General features: G+C 48.4%; 1 protein-coding gene across 4 annotated transcripts in view; it reads left to right on the forward strand.

The window, feature by feature from the left end:
- TNFRSF8 (TNF receptor superfamily member 8) overlaps positions 1-24194 on the forward strand; it is a 77670-nt gene that overhangs the window by 17728 nt on the left and 35748 nt on the right. For all 4 annotated transcript variants that reach the window (XM_045475670.1, XM_045475668.1, XM_045475669.1 and 1 more), the window contains exons 3-7: positions 5797-5901; positions 10942-11094; positions 14672-14765; positions 15128-15291; positions 17497-17613. In XM_045475670.1, coding sequence (XP_045331626.1) covers positions 5797-5901; positions 10942-11094; positions 14672-14765; positions 15128-15291; positions 17497-17613 — 633 coding nt within the window. The remainder of the gene's footprint in view (positions 1-5796; positions 5902-10941; positions 11095-14671; positions 14766-15127; positions 15292-17496; positions 17614-24194) is intronic.

The raw sequence follows: 24194 nt of genomic DNA on the forward strand, positions 1-24194 counted from the left end.
AAGAAGGAAGGGTCTGATGGTGCAGATAAGTCCGGATGTCCACCTGTGCTCTGGTCCCCCCAGGCCAGGACTGCTCTAGACGACAGCTCAGGGGAGAGGTGGGCCGGGGGCAGTTCTCTGAGAAGGGTGGCCTGTGGGGTGGTAAGCCCTTGCAAAATGTGTCTACTGCAGCAGGCTGTTAGAACCCGGGGTGGTGATGGGGTGCCTGGGTGGCTCAGTTAGTTAAGTGTCCCACTCTTGATTTTGGCTCAGGGCATGATCTCACTATTCATGAGTTCAAGTCCCGTGTCGGGCTCTGCACTAACAGCATGGAGCCTGCTTGGGATTCTCTGCCTCTCTCTCTCTCTCTCTCTCTCTCTCTCAAAAATAAATAAAAATTTAAAAAAACATTAAAAAAAAGGAACGTGGGATGGTGTTGCTGGGAGCCATGGGAACTCACTCCCGGGGCACCTGACCTGATCAGAGCATTCAGGGGGTCTTCCTGGAAGAGGTGGCATCTAAAGGGGTCCTAGAGATGAGCAGGGATAGGCCAGGCCAAGGCAGGGACGGGGTGTGCTCTGGGCAGAGGCACAGAATGTGCAAAGGTCTGGAGGGGAGTAGGATGGGCTGCTGAAGAATGGGGAAGTTTACATTTGGCTGCAGCCCAAGCCTGGGGTGTGCAGGGGAAGCCCGGGAGGGCAGGCTGGAGGAGCTGGTGGCCCGGACTCAGCATGGAGCAGTTTTCAGTGTGGGAGTTTTTTTGTTTTTTTTTTTAATTTTTTTTTCAACGTTTATTTATTTTTGGGACAGAGAGAGACAGAGCATGAACGGGGGAGGGGCAGAGAGAGAGGGAGACACAGAATCGGAAACAGGCTCCAGGCTCTGAGCCATCAGCCCAGAGCCTGACGCGGGGCTCGAACTCACGGACCGCGAGATCGTGACCTGGCCGAAGTCGGATGCTTAACCGACTGCGCCACCCAGGCGCCCCCAGTGTGGGAGTTTTTGGCGCGAGAGCAGCTGGGGCGGGTTGCCTGATGCTGAGCCAGAGGTGAGAGGCGGTGTGAGAATGTTAGCACAAACTTGGAGAACATCTGGCGTCAGCGACGGGCCCTGAGCCAGAGGGGATGTGGCTGGAGGCAGATCAGGGAAAAGGGATACGTGGGGACCAATTCTGGCATCACCACCACAGCTTTGGAGCCTTTCTCAACCTTTTTTCTCCCTTTCTTGCTTCCTTCTTTCTTTCCTTCCTTCCTTCCTTCCTTCCTTCCTTCCTTCCTTCCTTCCTTCCTTCCTTCCCTCCTTCCTTTTCTTCCATCCTTTTCTTTCTTTCTTTCTTCCTTTCTTCCTTCCTTCCTTCCTTCCTTCCTTCCTTCCTTCCTTCCTTCCTTCCTCTCTTTCCTTCTTTCTGTTGACTTATTTATTTATTTTGAGACAGAGAGAGGGAGAATCCCAAGCAGGCTCTGCGCATGGAGGCTGATGTGGAGTTTGATCACAGAAACTGTGAGATCATAACCTGAGCCAAAATCGAGTCTGACGCTTCACTGACTGAGCCACCCAGGCGCCCCTCAACCATTTTTGTTTCTGATTATGAAAGTGATATCCAGGGGCAGCTCGGTGGCTCAGTCGGTTAAGTGTCTGACTCTTGATTGTGGCTCGGGTCATGATCTCACAGTTCGTGGGTTTGAGCCCCGCGTTGTTGGGCTCTGTGCTGATGGCACAGAGCCTGCTTGGGATTCTGTCTCTCCTTCTCTCTGCCCCTCCCCTGCTTGTGCTTTCTCTCTCAAAAAAATAAATAAACTTAAAAAAAAAAGGAAAGGAAGAAAGTGCTATTCACTACAGAAGATCAATGTGGAAAACGGGAAAAGAAGAAAATAGAAATGAATCAACAATCGTAATTCTTTGGCTCCGCCTACCCCAGACCCCCCCCCAACCCCCCCCATGGCCTTTCTGTTCTTGGCACAAGCCATGCTTGTTCCTGCCTCAGGGCCTTTGCACTGGCAGTTCCCTCTGCCTCGAGTGCTCTCCCCACAGCTCTCTGTGCAGCTGCCTGCTTCCAGCCTCCCTGATCCCACTCTCTGGAGCTCTCACCCCTCTCCCTCTGCCCTCTCTCTTGGTTCCTGCTTTATTTTCCTCAAAGTTTGTATCCACACTGGAAGCCAACTCGCTACTTTCTTTTCTTTTCTTTTCTTTTCTTTTTAACATTTATTTATTTTTGAGACAGAGAGAGACAGAGCATGAATGGGGGAGGGTCAGAGAGAGGGAGACACAGATTCCGAAACAGGCTCCAGGCTCTGAGCTGAGCTGTCAGCACAGAGCCCGATGCGGGGCTCGAACTCATGGACCGCGAGATCATGACCTGAGCCGAAGTCGGCCGCTCAACCGACTGAGCCACCCAGGCGCCCCCCAACTTGCTAATTTCATTCTGCACTTGCTTGCCTCTCTTCCCCAGGCTAGAGGGTAAGCTCCACAGGAGCAGGGACCTCACCTTCTTCTATCTCTAAGTGCTTTGCCACAAAGGTGGTAGTCAATAAAGGTGAATTGACTGAAAACATAATCCTGCCACTGGATTAGTCACTCAGGTCTGCCTCAAATCCTTGAACCGATTTCCTGCAGCAGGGGGTTCTAAAGTTCACCCCAAACAGCCCCTGGTGCTTAGAGGTGATTTTAAAGAGATCCAGAGAGGGGATCTGGATGGGGATCAGGCAAATTCCACCAGGGGATGGTATTTCATCCTGAGCTGGCTGCATACAGACAGTTCCCAGTGGGTGGAAATGCAGATGGGCAGGTGCCTCAGCCTGGGCAAAGCACATTTGTATTTGTTCTTTAGGGCTGTCATTAACCAAATACCACAAACTGAGTGGTCAACACAACAGAAATTTATTGCCTCACAGTTCTGGAGTCTAGACGTCCAAGATCAATGTGCTGGTAGGGCCATGCTCCCTCTGAAGGCTCTGGGGAAGGGTCTCGCCTCTCTCTCAGCTTCTGGTAGTTCCTGGCTGCTGACATCATGCCTCCAGTCTTTACCCGGCTGTGTTCCTGTGTGCATGTGTATTTCATGTCCAGATTCCCACCCCGCCTTTTTATAAGGATGCCAGCCATCGCAGATCATGGCCCACCCCAATGATCGCATTTTTAATTTAATTACCTTTGTTAGTATGCTGTCTTCAAACAAGATCGCATTCTGGGGGCACCTGGGTGGCTCAGTCGTTGAGCATCCAGCTTGGGCTCAGGTCATGATCTCATGGGTTGTGACTTCGAGCCCCCGCATCGGGCTTTCTGCTGTCAGCACAGAGCCCACTTCGGATCCTCTGTCTCCCTCTCTCTCTGCCCCTCCCCCACTCATTCTCTTTCTCTCAAAAATAAACATTAAAAAAATCATATTCTGAGATACTGGGAGTCAGGGCTTCAGCATATCTCAACCAGTAACAACATTCAACCCATAACAACATTCCAGGACACAGGAGGGGTGCTAGAGAAAAGCCCAAGAGGCACAGTGTTGGCTGCAGCATAGAGCCCATGAAGTGAGTCGTGTACAGTAATGCCAGAGCAGGAGTCGGAGACAAAGAATGCGAGGCTAGTTCCATATTGATTAGGTGGTCAGAGCACGTATTGATCAGAAATGTGCCAGGCCCTGTGAGATGGGGATCATTGGTGCGCTGAAAGGGAAAGATTCAGCCTCGAGGAGCTGACATTCATGTGAGGAATTCAGACACTGAGACGATTTGTCCCACAAATAAATGTGATCACACATCTAGATTAAATAGATTACAGCAGAGTTAGGTGGAGGAGGGAGAGGTACATAGGTCTCTGATAGTTTATAACAGTGGACCTGGCCAAGTTACTGACAAAGTGATACGTTGACAATGATGTGAAGGCTGAGCAGGAGTTTACCAGGGAAAAGGTAAGAGGAATATTCCTGGCAAAGGGCAAGCTTGTGCAAAGGCCCTGGGGGCTGAAGGGAGCATGGCCCTTTTGGGGGACATGGAGATGCCAGTGTGGCTAGAGATTAGACAGTAAGGGGGGTGTAGGTGGGCAGAAGCTCCTAACCCAGTAAGGACCTAGGCCTCTATCCTGGGAATGAGAAGGATTTGAAAGTTTTAGGCAAGGGAGGATGGGACCAGATTTACCTCTCTGAAAGACCACTGGGCAACTACTGACGTTTTCTGAGCTAGAGGGTGTTAGCCATCAAGCTAATATTTTTCCAGAGGTTCTTGCATGTTGTTCTAGAGCAGGGGTTTGCCTTGGGGTCCATGGATTCCCTAGTGCCCATGGGTATATTTCAGGCGGGCCCTGAACTGAACGAGGTCACTCATTTTTCATCAGCCTCTAACTAAAATGTCCTGGATGAATTCCTTCCATTATGAATCAAGGTAACAAAACATACTAATAATATCATAGTACTTGCAGTTTTTCCATCAGTAGAAATCAGACATTCTCATGATATACTGCAATTATATTATAGTTGCTACAGCTGTCATGAAATATTTATGTTCATCAGTACTATGAAACCATATTTATGAGACTTTAATGAGTTTATAAAGAATCACATATATGGCTAGATCTTAAATTATTTTAATGTTCTGATAACTGTATTCTCACATAGCTAGGTTCCTTTGTAATCCTTTGTATTTTATTTTATGCACTCAGAAACACAATCCTGAGCAGTGTCCCAGGTTTCCCCAGAACGACTAGGGGGCACAAGAAATACTGAGAACCCATGGTTTAACTTTAGTCTGTAACCACTCAGACCTAACTTATTTAGGCACAAACAAGACAAAAGAGAAATAAATGGCTCAGTAACAGAGAAGTCCATGGCACCATAAATTCACTGAGAATGTCCTCAGCAGTCCATTTCTCTCTGTCTCTGGACTTCTGCTCGCCTTTGGATCATCTCGTTCTCAGGCACCCTGCCCATCCTGCACCTGCCACGACCTGGCAGCGCTGGACTTAAACCGCCCTTTGCACCAGTAGTCTGAAAGTAAAGAGAAGGGCTATTTCCCAGGAGCTTTTGTGAAACTCTCAGAGATGGGGCTCATTGGCTGGCATGGGTCATGTGTCTAAGAAGCAATTAGAATGGTGAGGAAGCTTGGCTTCACCTCTGATTGGCCTATCTGGGTCATGTGCCCATCCTGAGGGCTGAGGCATCTGATTGGCTTACCTGGGTCATGTGCCTATCCTGAGCGATGAGGTATTCTGATTGGCCTACCTGCGTCATGTGGCCATCTTGGAATCGAGCGGTGGGCGGGCGGCCTGTCAGTACGTGACTGGAGGGAGAGCCCACAGGGCTGGTGAAGGCGCCCTGCCCGCTTTGCCCCGGGCAGTCGGTATCAACGCGATTCGTGTCGCATCCCTGCGTAGTGGGAGCAGGGAACGGTTTGGCACTACTCGCTGATCCGCGAGCGTCTCAGGCTGGCTTAGGCTCCGCAGGGTCTCGGGACTTAATGGCTCCCCGGTTCCTGCAGTGAAGCAGGCCTCCTGCCCAGGAAGACAGCCGCCGGTGCCCCTCCGGCACTTGCTGTGTGCTAAGCACACGTTAATTTTCACAACCCCCGCTCAACAACCCTGACAGGTTGAACTTAACCGTGCCCGTGAGGTGGAACCCCAGGCCCAGGGCTTCTCCCAGCTGCCAGGGGACCTTGGGGCAGGTCGGCCCTCCTCTGCGCCAGCGCTTCCGTCTGTAACGCCAGTGGCGGACTGACATGTTTGGGCGCTAAGGGGTGGAACTGGCGGTGACTTTAGGGAGGAGCGGTAACCGGTGGGGAGGTGAGGCCTCTGCCCTGGCGGCCTGGCCTGGAGCTTCTCTGGTTCTTTCCCCAGGGCTGCCGTGCCCCCAGGGGTCACCTGACTGCAGGAAGCAGTGTGAGCCCGACTACTACCTGAACAGGGACGGCCGCTGCACGGCCTGTGTGAGCTGTGCTCGAGGTAAGGGCTGTGTTCTCCTCTCCAGGGGCAACTTCTTGGGAGGGGGTCACCGGGGGTGGGGGGGTGGCAGAAAAGGTAGGGAGCATCAAGATTTGCTGCCTGGACTCCGGGTTGGCCCCCTGGTGCCTCGGTTTACCCCTCTGGATTTGTGAGTTGTTATCAGCCATGATGTTTTGCATCCGTTTTCAGAGAGACTTAGTTAACCCGTTTCCTCAAGGGAGGGACTCGCATTTATCGAGTACAATCTTCACAAGACTCCTAGAAGATTTTGTTTTTCTTTTCATTTAAATTTTTTAAAAGTGTTTATTTATATTTGAGAGAGAGAGAGAGAGTGCATGAGCAGGGGAGGGGCAGAGAGAGACGAGACACAATTCGAAGCAGGCTCCAGGCTCCGAGGTGTCAGCATAGAGCCTGGACGTGGGGCTGGAACCCATGGACCCTGAGATCATGACCTGAGCCGAAGTTGGATGCTTAACCGACTGAGCCACCCAGGCGCGCCTGTTTTTCTTTTTTTAAGTGATCTGTCTGCCCAAGGTGGGGCTCAAATTCATGACCCTGACATCAAGGGTCGCACGCTCTACAGACTGAGCCAGCCAGGCACCCCGAAGGTTCTTTTCTCATCCCTGCTTTACAGTGAGCAAAGCCAGGCTTAGGGAGGTTAGGACCTTTGCAAAGTTACAGAAGTCCGGTAAATGGCAGAACTGGAGTTTGAGCTGTGGTCTGACACCAGGAGCTGTGTTCTTTGCCTGCGACCACAAGTGCTTCCAGGAGATTCTTCCAATGAGCACTTTCATTGTTAATTTCTTATTATGGTGAGTGAATGTGGTTTGTGAGCTCTCTGGTGTTTGTTTTGTTTTGTGCGGGTTTTTTGTGAGGTGAGGCTGGGAAATTTGTTGAGATTTCTTGTGCCCTAATAAATGTGGATATTTTTAAAGCCTGTTTTTAGTGTGTTTGGAGAAAAATGTGTGTTCTGTTTGTTGTGTACAAAATTCTCTACATACCTATTGGATCAAGCTTGTTAATTGTGTTTTTCAAATAATATGCATTCTTTTCAACAATTTTTTTTTGAGTTTATTTTTTTCAGTAATCTCTACACCCAACGTGGGGCTTGAACTCACGACCCCCGAGATCAAGAGTCTCATGCTCTTCCAACTGAGCCAGCCAGGCATGCCCCCAAAATAATATGCTTTTTAAAAAAATCGTTATTTATTTTTGTCACCTACCCAAAGGTTGATGTCAGAGATAGATGTGTTAAAATTCATCTTCCCTATGCTTTTTTTAAATCAGATTTTCCTTGTGTTCTATTTTTTTTTCTCTCTATATGTCAAAGCTATGTTATTAGGTAGAGTGTTTATGAATATTGTGTTTTCTTGGTGGACTGGACCTTTCATCAGCATGAAATGTGTAATATACCTCTTTGCTCCTTATAACGTATTTGCCTTAATTCCATTTTCATTTGATGTTAATATTGCCATACATCTTTGTCTATGTGAGCATTTCTCTGGTGTATCTTTAAGTTTTTAAAATTAAAGACGATGTTGTATGAAATAAAAGTTATAGGCATTCATTATAAAAAATTCAAGCAATTACAGAAGTGTAAGGAAGAAGGCCGACTCTGCCTGTTCCCCATCATTGGATGTCTGACTGACACTTCTCTGTGTATATATATATTTAGAGAGAAGGAGAATGGGAAGATTCGTAGCCAGACTATACACACGTAGAGAAAGGGATTTAAAATTTTTTAATTTATTTTAAAAAGAGAGGGAGAGAGTGAGCAGGGGGAGAAGGGCAGAGGGAGAGAGAGAGAATCTCAAGCAGTGGCTACGCTTAGCATATACCCCAGCAAGTGGCTGGATCCCTGATATCCGAGCAGATATCAAGAGTCAGATGCTCAACTGACTGAGCTACCCAGGCACCCTGGGAAAAGGGATTTTTAAGAGGATGAGATCATACTGTTGATGACATTCAAGCGATTACATTTAATTTTATTTAAATGTATCAGAGGAAGAAGAAAGCAAAATTAAAAAAGAATGAAATGATCACAAGAGACAGTAGTTTTCTAAGAAAATCCTCTAAAATTAAGAAGAGGTGTTGAAAATCAAGAAGCAGTTAGGAATCATTTAAGGAACAACTATGTCTTGTATTAAAGTCATGTTCTACTTGTTTCAGATTTTGGACGGGATGGAGTAGATTGGCTTCCTATAATGAAAAATGAAGTAATTAGCCTGCCTCCTCCCTGTCCTCTTCCTGACTTATTACTTACATTTTTTTTCTTTGTTATTGCCTGTGGCATTTATATTCTTTTCTGTAACCCACAGTCCCTTGGCATGTTTGTTTTAGTTTGGTATTTAAACTCATTCGTTGTACAGTATGAGCACATTGACCACAGCTTCACTCTTTCTGAACTTTTTTTGTAAGTCTATTTCTTTCTTTCTTTTTTTTAACGTTTATTTATATTTTCGAAAGAGAGAGAGAGCGCGAGCAGAGGAGGGCAGAGAGAGGGAGAGACACAGAATCCAAAGCAGGCTCCAGGCTCTGAGCTGTCAGCACAGAGCCCAACCCGGGGCTCAAACTCACGAACCGTGAGATCATGACCTGAGCCAAGGCCAGACGCTTAACCGACTGAGCCACCCAGGCGCCCCAAAACCTTTTTTTTAAGTAGGCTTTACGCCAAGCGCAGAGCCCAGTGCGGGGCTTGAGCTCATGATCCTGAGACCAGGACCTGAGCTGAAATCAAAATCAACCAAGCCACCCACGGTTTTACATGAATTTAACAGGGGTGTCCACTGTTTGTCCTCAGTCGGCCTGCCTCTCTTAGATTTTCTACAATTCTCAGGATTTTATTCTCTCCTCAGTACTGCTTCTGGGGTGCAGGCGAGAGTTAGGGGCTACAACAGTGCAACCACAGCAAGGAAGAGAGAGATGATAGAGCCTCCTGAGATGGCTTTAGGGGCCAGGCCTGGGAGAAGCCCTTATCATTTCTGTCCACGTCCCATTGCCAGAATGCCATCATATGACCCAAACCAAACTGCGAGGGAGGCTGGGAAATGTAGTCTTTCTGTGAGCCCACTTGAATTGGTGAACACAACGTTGTGCCCAGGGGGTTTCTTTTTATGGCTTCCGTTTCCTTTGTGCCCTTCCTTGAGCCCCAGGGGATTCTGTTTTATAGCTGCCGATTCCTGAGAATATTAATTGTACTGATTCTAACAGCTCGTTCTGTTTTGGTTGTTGCTGCTTTGTTTTTTGTTTTCTATTACCTGCTTTCTCAAGAGTTTTTTTGAGCTTGGAGGTCTTTTTGCTTGGTGCTGGTTTTCTCTCATGGGTGGTGGCCTCTAGTTCTGCACATCCTATCTGATGACCACTGGGAGGGGTTCTGTTAAGTGGCTGATCTTCTGGGTCTGCAGGCTCCCTTCTTCCCAGGTGTGACCAGCCAGGGCACTGTCCCGTTACCTCCCCTGAGAGTCTCCTGGGGGAGATGCTTGGCTTCTTGGTCTGTGGCATCAGTGGATGAGAAGTGTGGGGAGACCCCCTGGGGCACTCCCCATCGGCTTCCCTGGGGCCTGCCCCTGCCCTCACCCACTTGGAGACTGGAGTACCCCACCCCAGAGCCGCTCCCAGAGTAATCCTCTTGGGTATATTCTGGGCTTTGGTCTCCTTCTTCCATGCGATCCTATCTGCCTTCCATATTCTAGGAAGTCTTCATTGCTGGTTGACCAAGGATGCCCTGTGTTGCTTTCCAGGGATGTGTGCGTTTGTTAATTACTTATACCGGTGATTTTTTTTTCTCTTGAGATCAAATTCACCATTGTTTTCTTTTAAATTCATTTTAGTTACACTCTTTGCTTATTTATTTGTTTTTGAAATAAGTTCTATGCCAATCATGGGTCTTGAACTCATGACCCTGAGATAAATAGTCACATGACCTGCCAGCTGAGCCAGCCAGGAGTTGGTAAAATTCACCATTTTAAAGTGTGCAATACAGTATTTATTTATTTTTTTTTAATTCACAATGTGGCACCACCACCACTATCTGATTTCAGAGCATTTTCGCCTCCCCCAAAAGAAACCCCTTCTCTCCCAATTCCCTCCCTCTTCCATGCCCTTACAGTGACTCATCTACGTTGTGCCTCTATGGATTTGCCTACTCTGGGCATTTCATCTAAATGGAATCATGCAATATGTAGGCTTTCATGGCTGGCTTCTTTCACTTTGCAGTGTTTTCAAGGTTCATTATGTTGTAGTACCAGTCATTCCTTCTTTTCTTTTCTTATTTTAGTGCTCATTTATTTATTTGAGAGAGAGAGAGAGAGAGAGAGCAGGGGTGGGGTAGAGAGACAGGGAGAGAGAATCCAGAGCAGGCTCTTTGCTGACTCAGTGCCCAATCCCACAAACCTGTGAGATCCTGACCTGAGCCAAAATCAAGAGTCTGATGCTTAACTGACTGAGCCACGCAGGCACCCCCTGGGTCATTGCTTTTCACAGCTGAATAACATTCCTTTGTATGGACACACCACGTTTTGTTTATCCATTCATCGGTTCGTGGACATTTGGGTTATATCTACTTTGTGGCTGTTATAAACAATACTGCTGTGATCATTAGATTTAGGGCTCTCCTCGCTAACCGTGACAACCACTGATCTTTTTAGTGTCTTTGTAGTTTGTTTTTTCCTGAACGTCGTGGAGTTGGAATCACACAGCATGTCGCCTTTTCAGATTGACTTCTTTCACTTAGCAGTATGCACTCAAGGTTTCTCCATGTCTTTTTTGCCCATTTTAATGGGGTCATGAATTTGTTTTTAACATGATGGTAATGACGTCTGGGGATATGAGCGGGGAGTGGAGGCTGCCTCATAGGCCCCACCTGCCATCTTGCCTTCGTTGCAGGAGCCCTCTGGAAAGAAGGGCCGGGTGTGCGGGCTCCCTGCCCGAGGGGAGGCCAGAATGATGTCTTGTCTCACGTGCCAGGCTGTCCCTGAGGGGTCCCTGGATCCCTTCCCCGGTCCTCCCTCTGCCTCCCATGCCCGTCTCTGTGTCCCTTAGACGATCTTGTGGAGAAGATGCCGTGCTCGGGGAACTCCTCCCGCGTCTGTGAGTGCCGCACTGGCACGTTCTGTGCCACATCAGCCACCAACTCCTGTGCCCGCTGCAGCCCCCACACCGTCTGCCCGAAAGGGATGATTGTCAAGGTCCAGGGTAAGTATCCCCACCCTCAGCCCAGCACCAAGACCTGTGCCAAGCTGTACCCCGCCTCCACCACCGTCCCAGATCTCCAAATGACCTCTGACCTTCTCCTTCCTCCTTCCTGTTGGACTGACATGTCTCTTTTCGAGATGCTGTGGGTGTACCATTTACTCAGAGCCCCCCAGCCTCTTCCCTGCACTTTTGGTCCCAGGCTCAGAGAGACCCTGATGGCCTGAGACACAGGCCTGGCTGGAGGAGTGTTGGGTTAGTGGAGACTCGGGGCAGAAGTTCTCTGATGCCTGAAAAACAAGAGCAAAACTCCAGTCTTCTGTCCCGGGACTTTCCCAGGGTATTGGGGCTGTTTTTCCCAACTCACAATCGAGGCATTGGGAGTTAGAGGAGCTGAGGAACTCGGATTTCTTTTCCAACTTGCTGTGTGAGTTCAGGCAAATGCTTTACCCTCTGAGCTTCTGATTTTGTGACAGTACAAGGAGGCCAGAAAAGAGGTAAGAAAAGAGGCCAGAAAAGAGGTAAGGGCCACAGATCCGGTGCAGGTGGTATTGAGAGCACGTTTCAGAGGGAGGTTGGAGAGTGGGTGGGCTTTGGACCATGGCCCACTAGTGATGCCACAGCCACACAGGCTGGGAGGGTGCAGGGTGGAATCAGAGAGCTACACCCATTAGGGAGAAAAGTGCCAACAGTGAGCCCATGACGCTCCTTCTCCTCAACTGGTCCTTTTCCAGAGCCCAGGCCTAGATTTTGCCCAGATTTTGCTCCCCAATTCTGTCTCCCGTTCCCACCCCCATTTCCTCCTGTCATTCCTTGCCCATGGCTGACAGGCAGAGCCACTCTGCTTAACCAAATCTGATTTCTCTCTGCCTGTCTCTCTCACCCCCACACACCTGCCATAAAAACGCTTCAGTATTTTCTCATTTCTACAGCGATAATGACATGATCCTTTGGCAAAAGAGAACAGGTGTTTGGAGGGATTTCTTTAATTCTGCTCCCGTTGGCATTTCTGGGCTGCTGGTCTATCGGGCTCCATGTCTGGGATCTATGAACAAATAGAAACCCCAGGGGACTTGCCACTGTGTCCTTCCTAGGGTTCCAAGGGCTACCCTCTCCTCTCCACTGTTCAGAGCCTTCTTTGTTTGATACATATTTTTATCTGTATAAAACACGTATATGCATGTTTTATACATGTGCCCGGGCGTTTATCTGTCCTTAGTGGGAAAACTAGGGAAAAGGGCACCCAGTCCAGCTTCGCACGAGCAATCTCCAGGACGTGACCCTGCACGCGACCCTGCACCGTGTCCCCCTCCCTCCTCCAGGTCAGACTCCCGCCGGCCCCCTCCTTTCTTGGCCCCACTGGTCTGCTCACTTTCGGCTCCGTGGATGTGTGGTGCTTCTCACTCCTACCAGGCGTTTGTGCGTGGTGTCCCCTCAGCACATCCTCTCCTCCCGCTCACTCGGTCACCTCCTGCTCAGCCTGGCCTCTCTGTCCACACCTCACTTCCTTAATGGGAAGTGCCATGACTTGTGACAGGTCACATCTCCGTTGTGATCTCTCATCACACGGAGTCCTTTTCCAACACGGATGTGAACACCGGTGTCTGTCTTGGTTCGATCAATGCTGGCCTCCCTCCCTGGGCCGTAGATGCGTGAGGGCCGAGGTCATCTATCTCCCCATTGCCTGATCAAGGCCAGGCACAGAATCTTCTCTGCAGAAGGGCGTGGGGGCCCCGGACAGCTCAGTGCTGCGGGTGGGTGGGGCTCAAATCTGGCCCAGTTCTCCCCGGGTCACACAAATGCTGTGCTGAGGGGCTTGCGGCAGCGCGCCACCTGCGAACAGGGCCGGGGGGTGGAGTGGAAAATGCTCTGGGCTGGGCACCAGGTCCCCGGGGTATTGTTCGCCTGCTGCCGTGGGGCATGTTCCCACCCCATCCTGGACTTCAGTGTCCCATCTGGGAAATGTAAAGTTGCCACTAGACGGCCCTGGGGGACCTTCCAGCTCTGAAACAATTGCATCTCTGCTAGCATCGGTTTAGAGTTCTGTTCCAGCCAGGGCCCCTGGACCCGCTCCAGAAAGGAGGCCCTGTTTTGGTGGTGTTCCTGCGACTGCCGCATGGTGGCGCCCGAGCCCCCCCTTTGCTGCCCCTAGACCCCTGCTGCCCCTAGCGGTACCATTGGCCACATGGCTCCACGGAGCGTTTAAAAGGTGGCCAGTTGTAGGCGTACAAAAATGTAAAACTTCTCATTAATTATCGTTATGTTGCTTGTCTACCTCTGTAGTTTAGATATATTGGGTCACATACATTAAATTAATTTCACGTGTTTCTTTTTACTTTTTTAAAAATTTATCTTTCTTTTTACGTTTTAAAAAGGGGTTACTTGGAAATTTAAAATGACAGCGTGATTCACATCATATTTCTGTGGGACAGCGCTGCTGGCTGACTTCTGGGCTCCCACGTGGACGCTCCCACAGGGCAACTCTCCAGCTGCAAGATGGACAGTAGTTTCCGCTTTAGCGTCAGCCGGTAGCTAAGCCGCATGGGGCAGCTTACATAGGTGTTCCCTCCTGAAATTTTCAAAACTCCAGAGAGTAGACGGAAGTATCCCCATTTTAGAACGGGGGAAATTGAGGTCCAGGGATGGCAGGTAAATCGCTCAAGACCACAGAGCAGGGAATGTCTGGGCTACACTTTGAATGTCACACCCAGGCCTCGTCACGCCAGCGCACTCGGAAATACGAGACACACGAGCATTGTTCAGGCCCCCTCCACTGAAGCCTTCAGATCATAATCGCACACGTGGGACTGTTTCTAAGCAATGGGACAGGCGTCTAGAAGGGGAAAAGGACACGCTGTTCATGGGGCGTTTACTCTGTATCGCGCAGTGTGATGGGCACAGTGAGGACATGTTAGAGGTGGCAGGCAAACTCAGATCCACCTGATGGAAAGTGCTATGTGTTTTTCCTCTTTACCGTGTTTGCACCCGGGTTTCTTCAGGAGTCTTTGGGTTGCACGTAACAAAATCTCAAATTTTTTGGCTGATGTAACTGCAAAGTCTGGGGCTGGCTCTGGGTAGTATCAGGCATGGCTGGATCCAGGAGCCCTGTCTTTACCTATTTGTCACCTCTGCTCCCCCAGATCCAAGCTTGCTTCCTACCCAAACCCAGTAGAAAGACCGTTTCTCCTTCCTGCAATTTCAACAGCCATAATTGAAACCATGATATTGTACCTCATGGGCGTGGCTTGGGTCACATGCCCACCACTGAACCAGCTCCTCAGGGTCAGAGGAATCAAAGGGCTTCATTGGTCCAAAGTCGTCTGGGTTTACTCCTGGGAGGTGGGGGGGTGAGTCGGCCTCAGCCCCGTGCGCAGATACTGAGACTGGGGAGAGTGTTCCGGGGAGAATCGGGATGCCTTAGCCCGAGGGGGAAGGGGTGCTGGGCAGGCACAAACACCAGATGGCCGCTGCGTTTTCCAAGCACCTCATTCCGAACTGGGGGTTGTGGTGGGAAAGAATGTGTTCCTAGAGCCTCCAAGCTCCTCGGTAGCACATGTGTCCACCTTGTGATCCCCTGCAGGCACAGCACAGATGGATACTGTGTGTGAGCGGCCTTCCCCGGTGACCAGCCCTGACCTCGGCACGGGCCCAGAAGACTGCCAGGCGCCCACCAGGTGACTCCCGGCCCTCTCCCTTCCGGCTGAATGTGGCATGGGGCTGTCCCAGCCCCCAGGATGCCCAGAGCACAGCTGGGCTGTGGTGTGGGTGGGGTTTGGCCCAGGGTATCAGGACTCCAGGGTGCCTCTCTGTCAACCCAGCAGTTGCATGACCCCCAGCGTGTGCCGAGTGTTGCCCGAGCGCACGAGAGAAGGTCCAGACAGCACAGCCGTGGCTCCCAGGAGCGGACGGTGGGGCTGCCAGAGGCTGTGGGCTGAGGGGCTGGGAACCCCTTTGCTGTGGAAGCGGTTACCCCTGAGCACAGACCTCCCTGCGTCATCAGGAGGGTTGGCAGTGCCCTTTCCGGCTTCTTTCTCAGCGACACGAGCGCCCAGGCCGGGCCCCTGGTGACCTCCTCAGTGAGCTCCGGTGCCAGGACCACGCTCCTTGGAGGGGGCACTGCCATCACCCCCGAAGATGATTCCAAAATGACGGGGGCCCCCGGCTCTCCCTCCTCTGTGAGGAAGCCCAGTCCAGATCCAGGTAATTTCTCGAGAAGCTTTGGGTTGTTTCCCAGGGCAACGGCGTCTCACTGGCAGGCGACCTGTGTGTGGCTTTCCGGGCAGGTGGGTCTCTCCTGGTCCAGGGAGAAGAGGGTCTCTAGGTCCCTTGGGGCTGCAGGCTTCGAGGGCCAGAGGGGATAAAGGAAGAAGTCATTCGTTTGACAGCTTAGTGCCTGCTGTGTGTCGGACACCGAGGCCCTGGCAAAGGAGCAGGTGTGGATATGACGCCCTCCTGGTTCCTGTGGTGACGGATTGGGGTCCTCAGGTCCCTCCTGTTTATTGCTGACCAGCCTTCTGTTGTATGGGTGTATACACCGTGTATATCCATTAGTATTTGGATTTGGGTTGTTTCCACTTTTGGCTACAGTTAACAGTGATAAACAAGTCTTTGTTTTCATGTCTCTGGGGTCAGTTTTAACTGGAAAATTTCTTTTAAGTGCATTAATTTATTTTGAGAGAGAGCACGGGGGAGGGGCATAGAGGTGGGAGACGGACAATCCCAAGCAGGCTCTATGCTGTGGGTCTTGATCCCGATGTGGGGCTCCATCCCAAGAACCAGGAGATCAGGACCTGAGCCAAAAGCAATAGTCTCTGCTCAACCAATAGAGCCACCCAGGTGCCCCGCTAAAGAGGTGTCCCTAATTTTAAAGTCATCACGTGGGTCCATCTTTTCTCTTTATGTCCTGCCTTGTGTTCGCTGAAGTCTCCACTGAAGTCTCAAAGACATCCTGCATTACTTTCCAGGATCATTACTGTTTTGCCTTTCACGTTTAGATCCGCTGTCTGCCTACCTTTTGTTTGTGGCGGAGGCAGCGGTCATGTTGCAAGAGGCCACATGGATATGCAGTTGAACCAGCGCCTTTTATCGAACAAATTGTCCTTTCCCCGCTGATTTGCCTGCCATCTTTGGGGTAAATCTAAGGTCCATAGGTGCCTGGCTATGATCCGGACTTCATATTCCTTTCCGTTCGTTGTCTTTTGTCTGGTCTGTGTGGATGCCATGCGGTCTCGACGCCAGGAGATTTTCGGTATATGGTGGAACAACTTCCCCGTCTCTGTTCTCCAGCCCTGCCCTGGCTCTTCTTGGTAATTTGCATCTCTGCATCGACTTTAGAATCAGCCTTTCAAATTCCACAAAACGTCCCGTTGGGATTTTGATCGGGATTGCACTGAATCTGTGGATCAGGTTAGAGAGAATCCATATTTTTATAGCATCAAGTACACGGGAAAGCCGTATGTTTATTCAGGCCGTCTGTCTTTATTTATTTATTTATTGTTATGAGGCCCCGCTTTCACGGTCTGTATTCGTACTGAAAATCAAGATCGGCCGTCTTTATTTTTATGTATTTAATTTTACTTAGGTCAGCTTGAAGTTCTCTCTCCCAATGATTTTTATTAGTCTCCATGTAGAACGATTTACCTCTTTGTGTTAGATTTCTAGGTATTTGATGTTTCTGATGATGATGACACTGGTATTGTATTTTTCAGTATTGCAGGTTGTAAGTCTTCATTTTTAGTATTGTTTTGAACCGTGTGAGTAGTCAGTATGTGACAGCCTAACCTGTCACAAAAGCAGTCTCATAGGGTTCAACCCAAATGTGTAGACACTCAGCTGAGTTTGATGTAATAACATTATATCCAGTTACCTTGCTAAACTCACTGTGAGTCCTAATAACGTATCTGCCGATTCTTTTGTGTAATCTGTGTACCTAATGATGTCATCTGTCCCTGACAGCCTGGTGTCTGCCTCTCCTGGCCTCACTTCTTTTCTCTCCTTTCCTTGCCTTACTGCCTTGCCTGGGACCCCAGGGCCACACTGAGCGGAAGCTGTGGTAGTCGGCATCCTTGCCTCGTGGCTGATCTCAGAGGGAAGTGTCCCCAGGGTTTTGAGGAGGGTGGTGACATGGTGGGGCTGGGGAGAGGGCCCTGGCGTAGTGGCAATGACGGATCGCAGAGGGAAGGGCCTGGAAGCAGAGGGGCAGTTCAGAGGGAGTCAGTGCTCTTTTCCTGTGTGGCTGTAGACACATTCCTTCCCTCTCTGGGCTTCAGGACTCCCTCTGCAGCTTGATCTGACACGTGAGGAGTCTGCCTTGGAGCTGGTGGTGGCGACTGGGTGAAGAGGTGGTGGTGAATGGGGCCTCTGCCCTGGCGGCCTGGGCTGGAGCTTGTCTGCTTCTTTCCCCAGGGCTGACCCCGCAGCCGCCGTGTCCCCAGGGGTCACCTGACTGTAGGAAGCAGTGTGAGCCCGACTACTACCTGGACAGGGACGGCCGCTGCACGGCCTGTGTGAGCTGTGCTCGAGGTAAGGGCTGTGTTCTCCTCAGGACGGGGTCTGTGGCGGGCGGGGGGTGGCAGAGAAGGTAGGGAGCATCAAGATTTGCTGCCTGGACTCTAGGTTGGCCCCTTGGTGCCTCAGTTTACCCCTCTGGATTCGTGAGTTGGTATCATCATGATGGTTTGCATCTGTTGTTAGAGAGACTTAGTTAACCTGTTTCCTCAAGGGAGGGACTCACATTCATTGAGTCCAATCTTCACAAGACTCCTAGGAGAAGAGTTTGTTTCTTTTTTTAAGTAATCTCTGCCCAATGTGGGTCTCAAACTCATGACCCTGAGATCAAGGGTCGCACGCTCTACAGTCTGAGCCAGCCAGGCACCCCGAAGGTTCTTTTCTCATCCCTGCTTTACAGTGAGGCAACCCAGGCTTAGGGAGGTTAGGACCTTTGCAAAGTTACAGAAGTCCGGTAAATGGCAGAACTGGAGTTTGAGCTGTGGTCTGACACCAGGAGCTGTGTTCTCTGCCTGCGACCACAAGTGCTTCCAGGAGATTCTTCCAATGAGCACTTTCATTGTTAATTTCTTATTATGGTGAGTGAATGTGGTTTGTGAGCTCTCTGGTGTTTGTTTTGTTTTGTGCGGGTTTTTTGTGAGGTGAGGCTGGGAAATTTGTTGAGATTTCTTGTGCCCTAATAAATGTGGATATTTTTAAAGCCTATTTTTAGTGTGTTTGGAGAAAAATGTGTTTGTTGTGTACAAAATTCTCTACATACCTATTGGATCAAGCTTGTTAATTGTGTTTTTCAAATAATATGCATTCTTTTCAACAAATTTTTTTTGAGTTTATTTTTTTCAGTAACCTCTACACCCAACGTGGGGCTTGAACTCACGACCCCCGAGATCAAGAGTCTCCTGCTCTTCCAGCCAAGCCAGCCAAGCATGCCCCTAGATAATATGCTTTTTTTTTTTTATTCTTAATTATATTTGTCTCCTTCCCAAAGGTTGATGTCAGAGATAGATGTGTTAAAATCCATCTTGCCTGTACTTTTTTTCATCAGATTTTCATTGTGTTCCATTTATTTTTTCTCTCTATATGTCAAAGGTATGTTATTAGGTACAGTGTTTATGAATATTGTGTTTTCTTGGTGGGTTGGACCTTTTGTCAGCGTGAAATATACCTCTTTAATCCTTATAAAGAATGCCTTAATTCCAGTTTCATTTGATATTAATATTGCCATTCTTCTTTGCGTTAGCATTTCTCTGATGTATCTTTTGAGTTTTTAAAATTAATGACAGTGTTGTATGAAATGAAAGTTATAGGCATTCATTATCAAAAATTTGAGCAATACAGAAGTGTAAGGAAGAAGGCCAACTCTGCCCATTCCCCATCATTGGATGTCCGACTGACATTTCTCTGTGTATATATAGGGAGAGAAGGAGAGGGAAGATTCATAGCCAGCCAGACTGTACACACATGGAGAATAGGGATTTAAAAAAATTTTTTTAATATTTTTTGTTTTTTTTGAGAGAGAGAGCGCAAGTGGGGGAGGGACAGAGAGTGAGACACAGAATCCAAAGCAGGCTCCAGGCTTAGTGTCAGCACAGAGCCTGAGGTGGGGCTCAAACCCACAAGCCGTGAGATCATGACCTGAGCAGAAGTCAGACGCCCAACCCACTGAGTCACCCAGGCATCCTGAGAATAGGGATTTTTAAGAAGTTGGGATCATACTGTTTATGACATTCAAGTGATTGATTACATTTTCTTTTATTTAAACGTGTCAGAAGAAGAGGAAAGTAAAACAAAATGATCACAAGAGACAGCACTTTGTAAATAAAACCCTCTAGGGTTCCTGGGGGGCTCAGTCGGTTAAGCATCCAACTTGATTTCAGCTCAGGTCATGATCTCTTTGTCTGTGAGATTGAGCCCTGCGTCGGTCTCTGCGCTGACAGCATGGAGCCTGCTTGGGATTCTTTCTCTCCCTCTCTCTCTGCCCCTCCCCTGCTTATGCTCTCTCTCTCCAAATAAATAAACATTAAAAAAAAAAAACACCTCTAACATTAAGAAGAGGTGTTAAAAATCAAGAAGCAGTTAGGAATCATTTAAGGAACAACTATGTCTTATGGTAAAGTCATGTTCTGTTTGTTTCAGATTTTCTTTTTTTTTTTTTTTAATTTTTTTTTCAACGTTTATTTGTTTTTGAGCCAGAGAGAGACAGAGCATGAACAGGGGAGGCGCAGAGAGAGAGGGAGACACAGAATCTGAAACAGGCTGCAGGCTCTGAGCGGTCAGCACAGAGCCCGACGCGGGGCTCGAACTCACGGGCCGTGAGATCATGACCTGAGCCGAAGTTGACGCTTAACCGACCAAGCCACCCAGGCGCCCCTGTTTCAGATTTTCGATGGGATATTGTAGATTGGCTTCCTGTCACAAAAAATGAAGTAATTAGCTTGTCACCTCCTTGTCCTCTTCCTGACTTTTATTACTTATGTATTTTTTTTTTTTACATTGTTACTGCCTGTGGCATTTATATTCTTTTTCTGTAACCCTCAGTCCCTTGGCATGTTAGTATTAGTTTGCTATTTAAACTTATTCACTGTGCATTATGAGCACATTGACCACAGCTTCTCCATTCCTGATTTTCTCATTTTGATTTATTGATTGGTTAGTTAGATTTCACTGACCTTGGGATTTATCAGTAAGGACTCATCTTTGCACATCCCTCAGAGGATTCTTTTATGTTTGAGAATGTTTCTTGCCTTTATATTCCAATGACAACCTGGGCAGATATATGATTATTCCTGGGACCTGTGTTCTCCAGAACTTTGTTGACATTGGTGCATTGTCTTCTCATGGTGAATATTGCTGGGGAGGGGTCTGCTATCTGCCTTCTTTCTCCTTTGTAGGCGACTGCAAGAACAATTCTTTCTTTATCCTTAATGATAAAAAACTTTGAACCAGACTGTGCCTTGATATTAATTGTTTGGAAATAATTCTGGAATGTCTTTTTTTTTTAAGTTTTTACATATTTAAATAATCTCTACACCCAACCTGCAGCACCTGTAGCCCCAAGATCAAGAGTTGCATGCTCCACCGACTGAGCCAGACAGGCACCCCTGGAATGTCTTTTTTCTGTCTGCACGTTTAGTTCTTCCTTCATTTCAGGGAAATTGACCTGGAATTTAATTTCTTTTTTTTAATATTTATTTTTTTATTTTGAGAGAGAGAGCGAGCGAGCAAGTGGGGGAGGGACAGAGGGTGAGGGAGGGGAGAATTCCAAGCAAGCTCTACCCTAGTGCAGAGCCCAGTGCAGAGCTCGAACCCATGAGCTGTGAGTTCATGACCTGAGCCAAAATCAAGAGTTGGACTCTCAACCGAGTGAGGCACCCAGGCGCCCCTGGATTTTTATTTCTGCTAAATACATATCTCAGTGTCAACTTTATGGACTCTAGTTATCCTTCCGTTTGATTGTGTTTGCCTTTCCTCCCTGTTTTATTTCATTGCATTAGTATCTTTGTCTCTTCACCTTGCATTCACAGATATTTTCTTGATCCTTTCTCCATGCTGTGAACTCTATTTTGTTTCTCACGTCTTCTGCTGCTTGCCTCCCAGCTGTCGCCAGGGCTCCTAAGACACTGCTAATTTATTTATTGGGTGTCTGTGCGGTGCATCTCGGTTTGCTTTCTTTAGCTCTCTAGTCTTCCTTCTTAGCCCATCCTTTTTGAAGATCAGCTTTTCCTTTGCCAAACTTCTATTCTTCTTCAGTTCCTTTATAGTGGGGAGCATGCTTGGGATGGCTTCCGTTTGTTTTAGACTGGGTTCTTTGTCTTTCCAAAATATGTTTCTGTTTCTTTTAGATTTTCTATTTCTTTTCCTGTCTTCCCTGTCCTGGTACAGTGTGACTTCTCCATACATTCCCCCCACCTCCCCACCTGCCTCACCGGGCTCTACTTGGTCCTTTCTGCTCAGAGCTTCACTGGGGACCGAGTGTTACTTAAAAAAAAAATGCTGTAGTAAAATATACATAACATAAAATTTAGTGGCACTTAGTACTTTGGTAAAATATACGTATATAAAATGTATCATTTTGGCATTTTTAAGTGTCCTGTTTAGTGGCTTTAAGTGCGTTCCCATTTTAGGGCAACAGCCAACAATGTCTAGCTCCAACACTTGTTCTTTTGCCCCAACTGAAACTCGGTTCCTGTTAAACACTGGCTCCTTAATGCCCCCTCCCCCACCAGCCTTTGGCAGCTCCCAGTCTACTCTCTGTCTCTGTGAATTTGACTACTCCAGGAAGTTCATATGAGTAGAATCATAACATATTTATCTTTTGTGACGGCCTCATTTCACTTAGCATAATGTCTTCAAGGCACTGTATCATGTGTCCGAAGCTCCTTCCTTTCCAAGGTTGAATAATACTCCGTTGGATGGATCTACCCCATTTGGTTTATCCATTCGTGCCGATGAACACTTGGGGTGCTTCTGCCTGTCAGCTGTTGTGAAGACGGCTGCTGTATACCTGAGTCTACAAATGTCCGTTCAGGTCTCTGGCTTCAGTTCTTTTGGGTATACTTAGCAGTGGAACGGCTGGATCATGTGGTAATCCTGAGTGTTACTTTTGAAACTGATTTTAGGAGTCTGAGGACCTGGGTGGGAGGCCGAGTGCAGCCAGAGATGGGTGGCGTCCTTGCTGGAGCGGAGATCTGCCTTCCCTTCTGTGAGATCGTCATTACCAGAGCTCCTGCGGCTGCAGAGAGGTGTACCCACTCCCGGGGTCTCTACCGATTTCCACTGGGCCTGCCTGCCCGAAAGTTAGCCAGTCCAGCACCTTTCCCACCTTTGTTCAGGCTTGTGATAATTATGTTTGGCTACTACTCTGGGGTTTAAAACCTTTTTTTTTAAGTAGGCTTTACGCCAAGCACAGAGCCCAGTGCGGGACTTGAGCTCATGATCCTGAGACCAGGACCTGAGCTGAGATCAAAATCAACCAAGCCACCCACGGTTTTACATGAATTTAACAGGGGTGTCCACTGTTTGTCCTCAGTCGGCCTGCCTCTCTTAGATTTTCTACAATTCTCAGGATTTTATTCTCTCCTCAGTACTGCTTCTGGGGTGCAGGCGAGAGTTAGGGGCTACAACAGTGCAACCACAGCAAGGAAGAGAGAGATGATAGAGCCTCCTGAGATGGCTTTAGGGGCCAGGCCTGGGAGAAGCCCTTATCATTTCTGTCCACGTCCCATTGCCAGAATGCCATCATATGACCCAAACCAAACTGCGAGGGAGGCTGGGAAATGTAGTCTTTCTGTGAGCCCACTTGAATTGGTGAACACAACGTTGTGCCCAGGGGGTTTCTTTTTATGGCTTCCGTTTCCTTTGTGCCCTTCCTTGAGCTCCAGGGGATTCTGTTTTATAGCTGCCGATTCCTGAGAATATTAATTGTACTGATTCTAACAGCTCGTTCTGTTTTGGTTGTTGTTGCTCTGTTTTTTGTTTTCTATTACCTGCTTTCTCAAGAGTTTTTTTGAGCTTGGAGGTCTTTTTGCTTGGTGCTGGTTTTCTCTCATGGGTGGTGGCCTCTAGTTCTGCACATCCTATCTGATGACCACTGGGAGGGGTTCTGTTAAGTGGCTGATCTTCTGGGTCTGCAGGCTCCCTTCTTCCCAGGTGTGACCAGCCAGGGCACTGTCCCGTTACCTCCCCTGAGAGTCTCCTGGGGGAGATGCTTGGCCTCTGGGTCTGTGGCATCAGTGGATGAGAAGTGTGGGGCGACCCCCTGGGGCACTCCCCATCGGCTTCCCTGGGGCCTGCCCCTGCCCTCACCCACTTGGAGACTGGAGTACCCCACCCCAGAGCCGCTCCCAGAGTAATCCTCTTGGGTATATTCTGGGCTTTGGTCTCCTTCTTCCATGCGATCCTATCTGCCTTCCATATTCTAGGAAGTCTTCATTGCTGGTTGACCAAGGATGCCCTGTGTTGCTTTCCAGGGATGTGTGCGTTTGTTAATTACTTATACCGGTGATTTTTTTTTCTCTTGAGATCAAATTCACCATTGTTTTCTTTTAAATTCATTTTAGTTACACTCTTTGCTTATTTATTTGTTTTTGAAATAAGTTCTATGCCAATCATGGGTCTTGAACTCATGACCCTGAGATAAATAGTCACATGACCTGCCAACTGAGCCAGCCAGGAGTTGGTAAAATTCACCATTTTAAAGTGTGCAATACAGTATTTATTTATTTTTTTAAATTCACAATGTGGCACCACCACCACTATCTGATTTCAGAGCATTTTCGCCTCCCCCAAAAGAAACCCCTTCTCTCCCAATTCCCTCCCTCTTCCATGCCCTTACGGTGACTCATCTACGTTGTGCCTCTATGGATTTGCCTACTCTGGGCATTTCATCTAAATGGAATCATGCAATATGTAGGCTTTCATGGCTGGCTTCTTTCACTTTGCAGTGTTTTCAAGGTTCATTATGTTGTAGTACCAGTCATTCCTTCTTTTCTTTTCTTATTTTAGTGCTCATTTATTTATTTGAGAGAGAGAGAGCAGGGGTGGGGTAGAGAGACAGGGAGAGAGAATCCAGAGCAGGCTCTTTGCTGACTCAGTGC

Source organism: Leopardus geoffroyi, chromosome C1, assembly GCF_018350155.1.
Source record: "Leopardus geoffroyi isolate Oge1 chromosome C1, O.geoffroyi_Oge1_pat1.0, whole genome shotgun sequence".
Classification (NCBI taxonomy): domain Eukaryota; kingdom Metazoa; phylum Chordata; class Mammalia; order Carnivora; family Felidae; genus Leopardus; species Leopardus geoffroyi.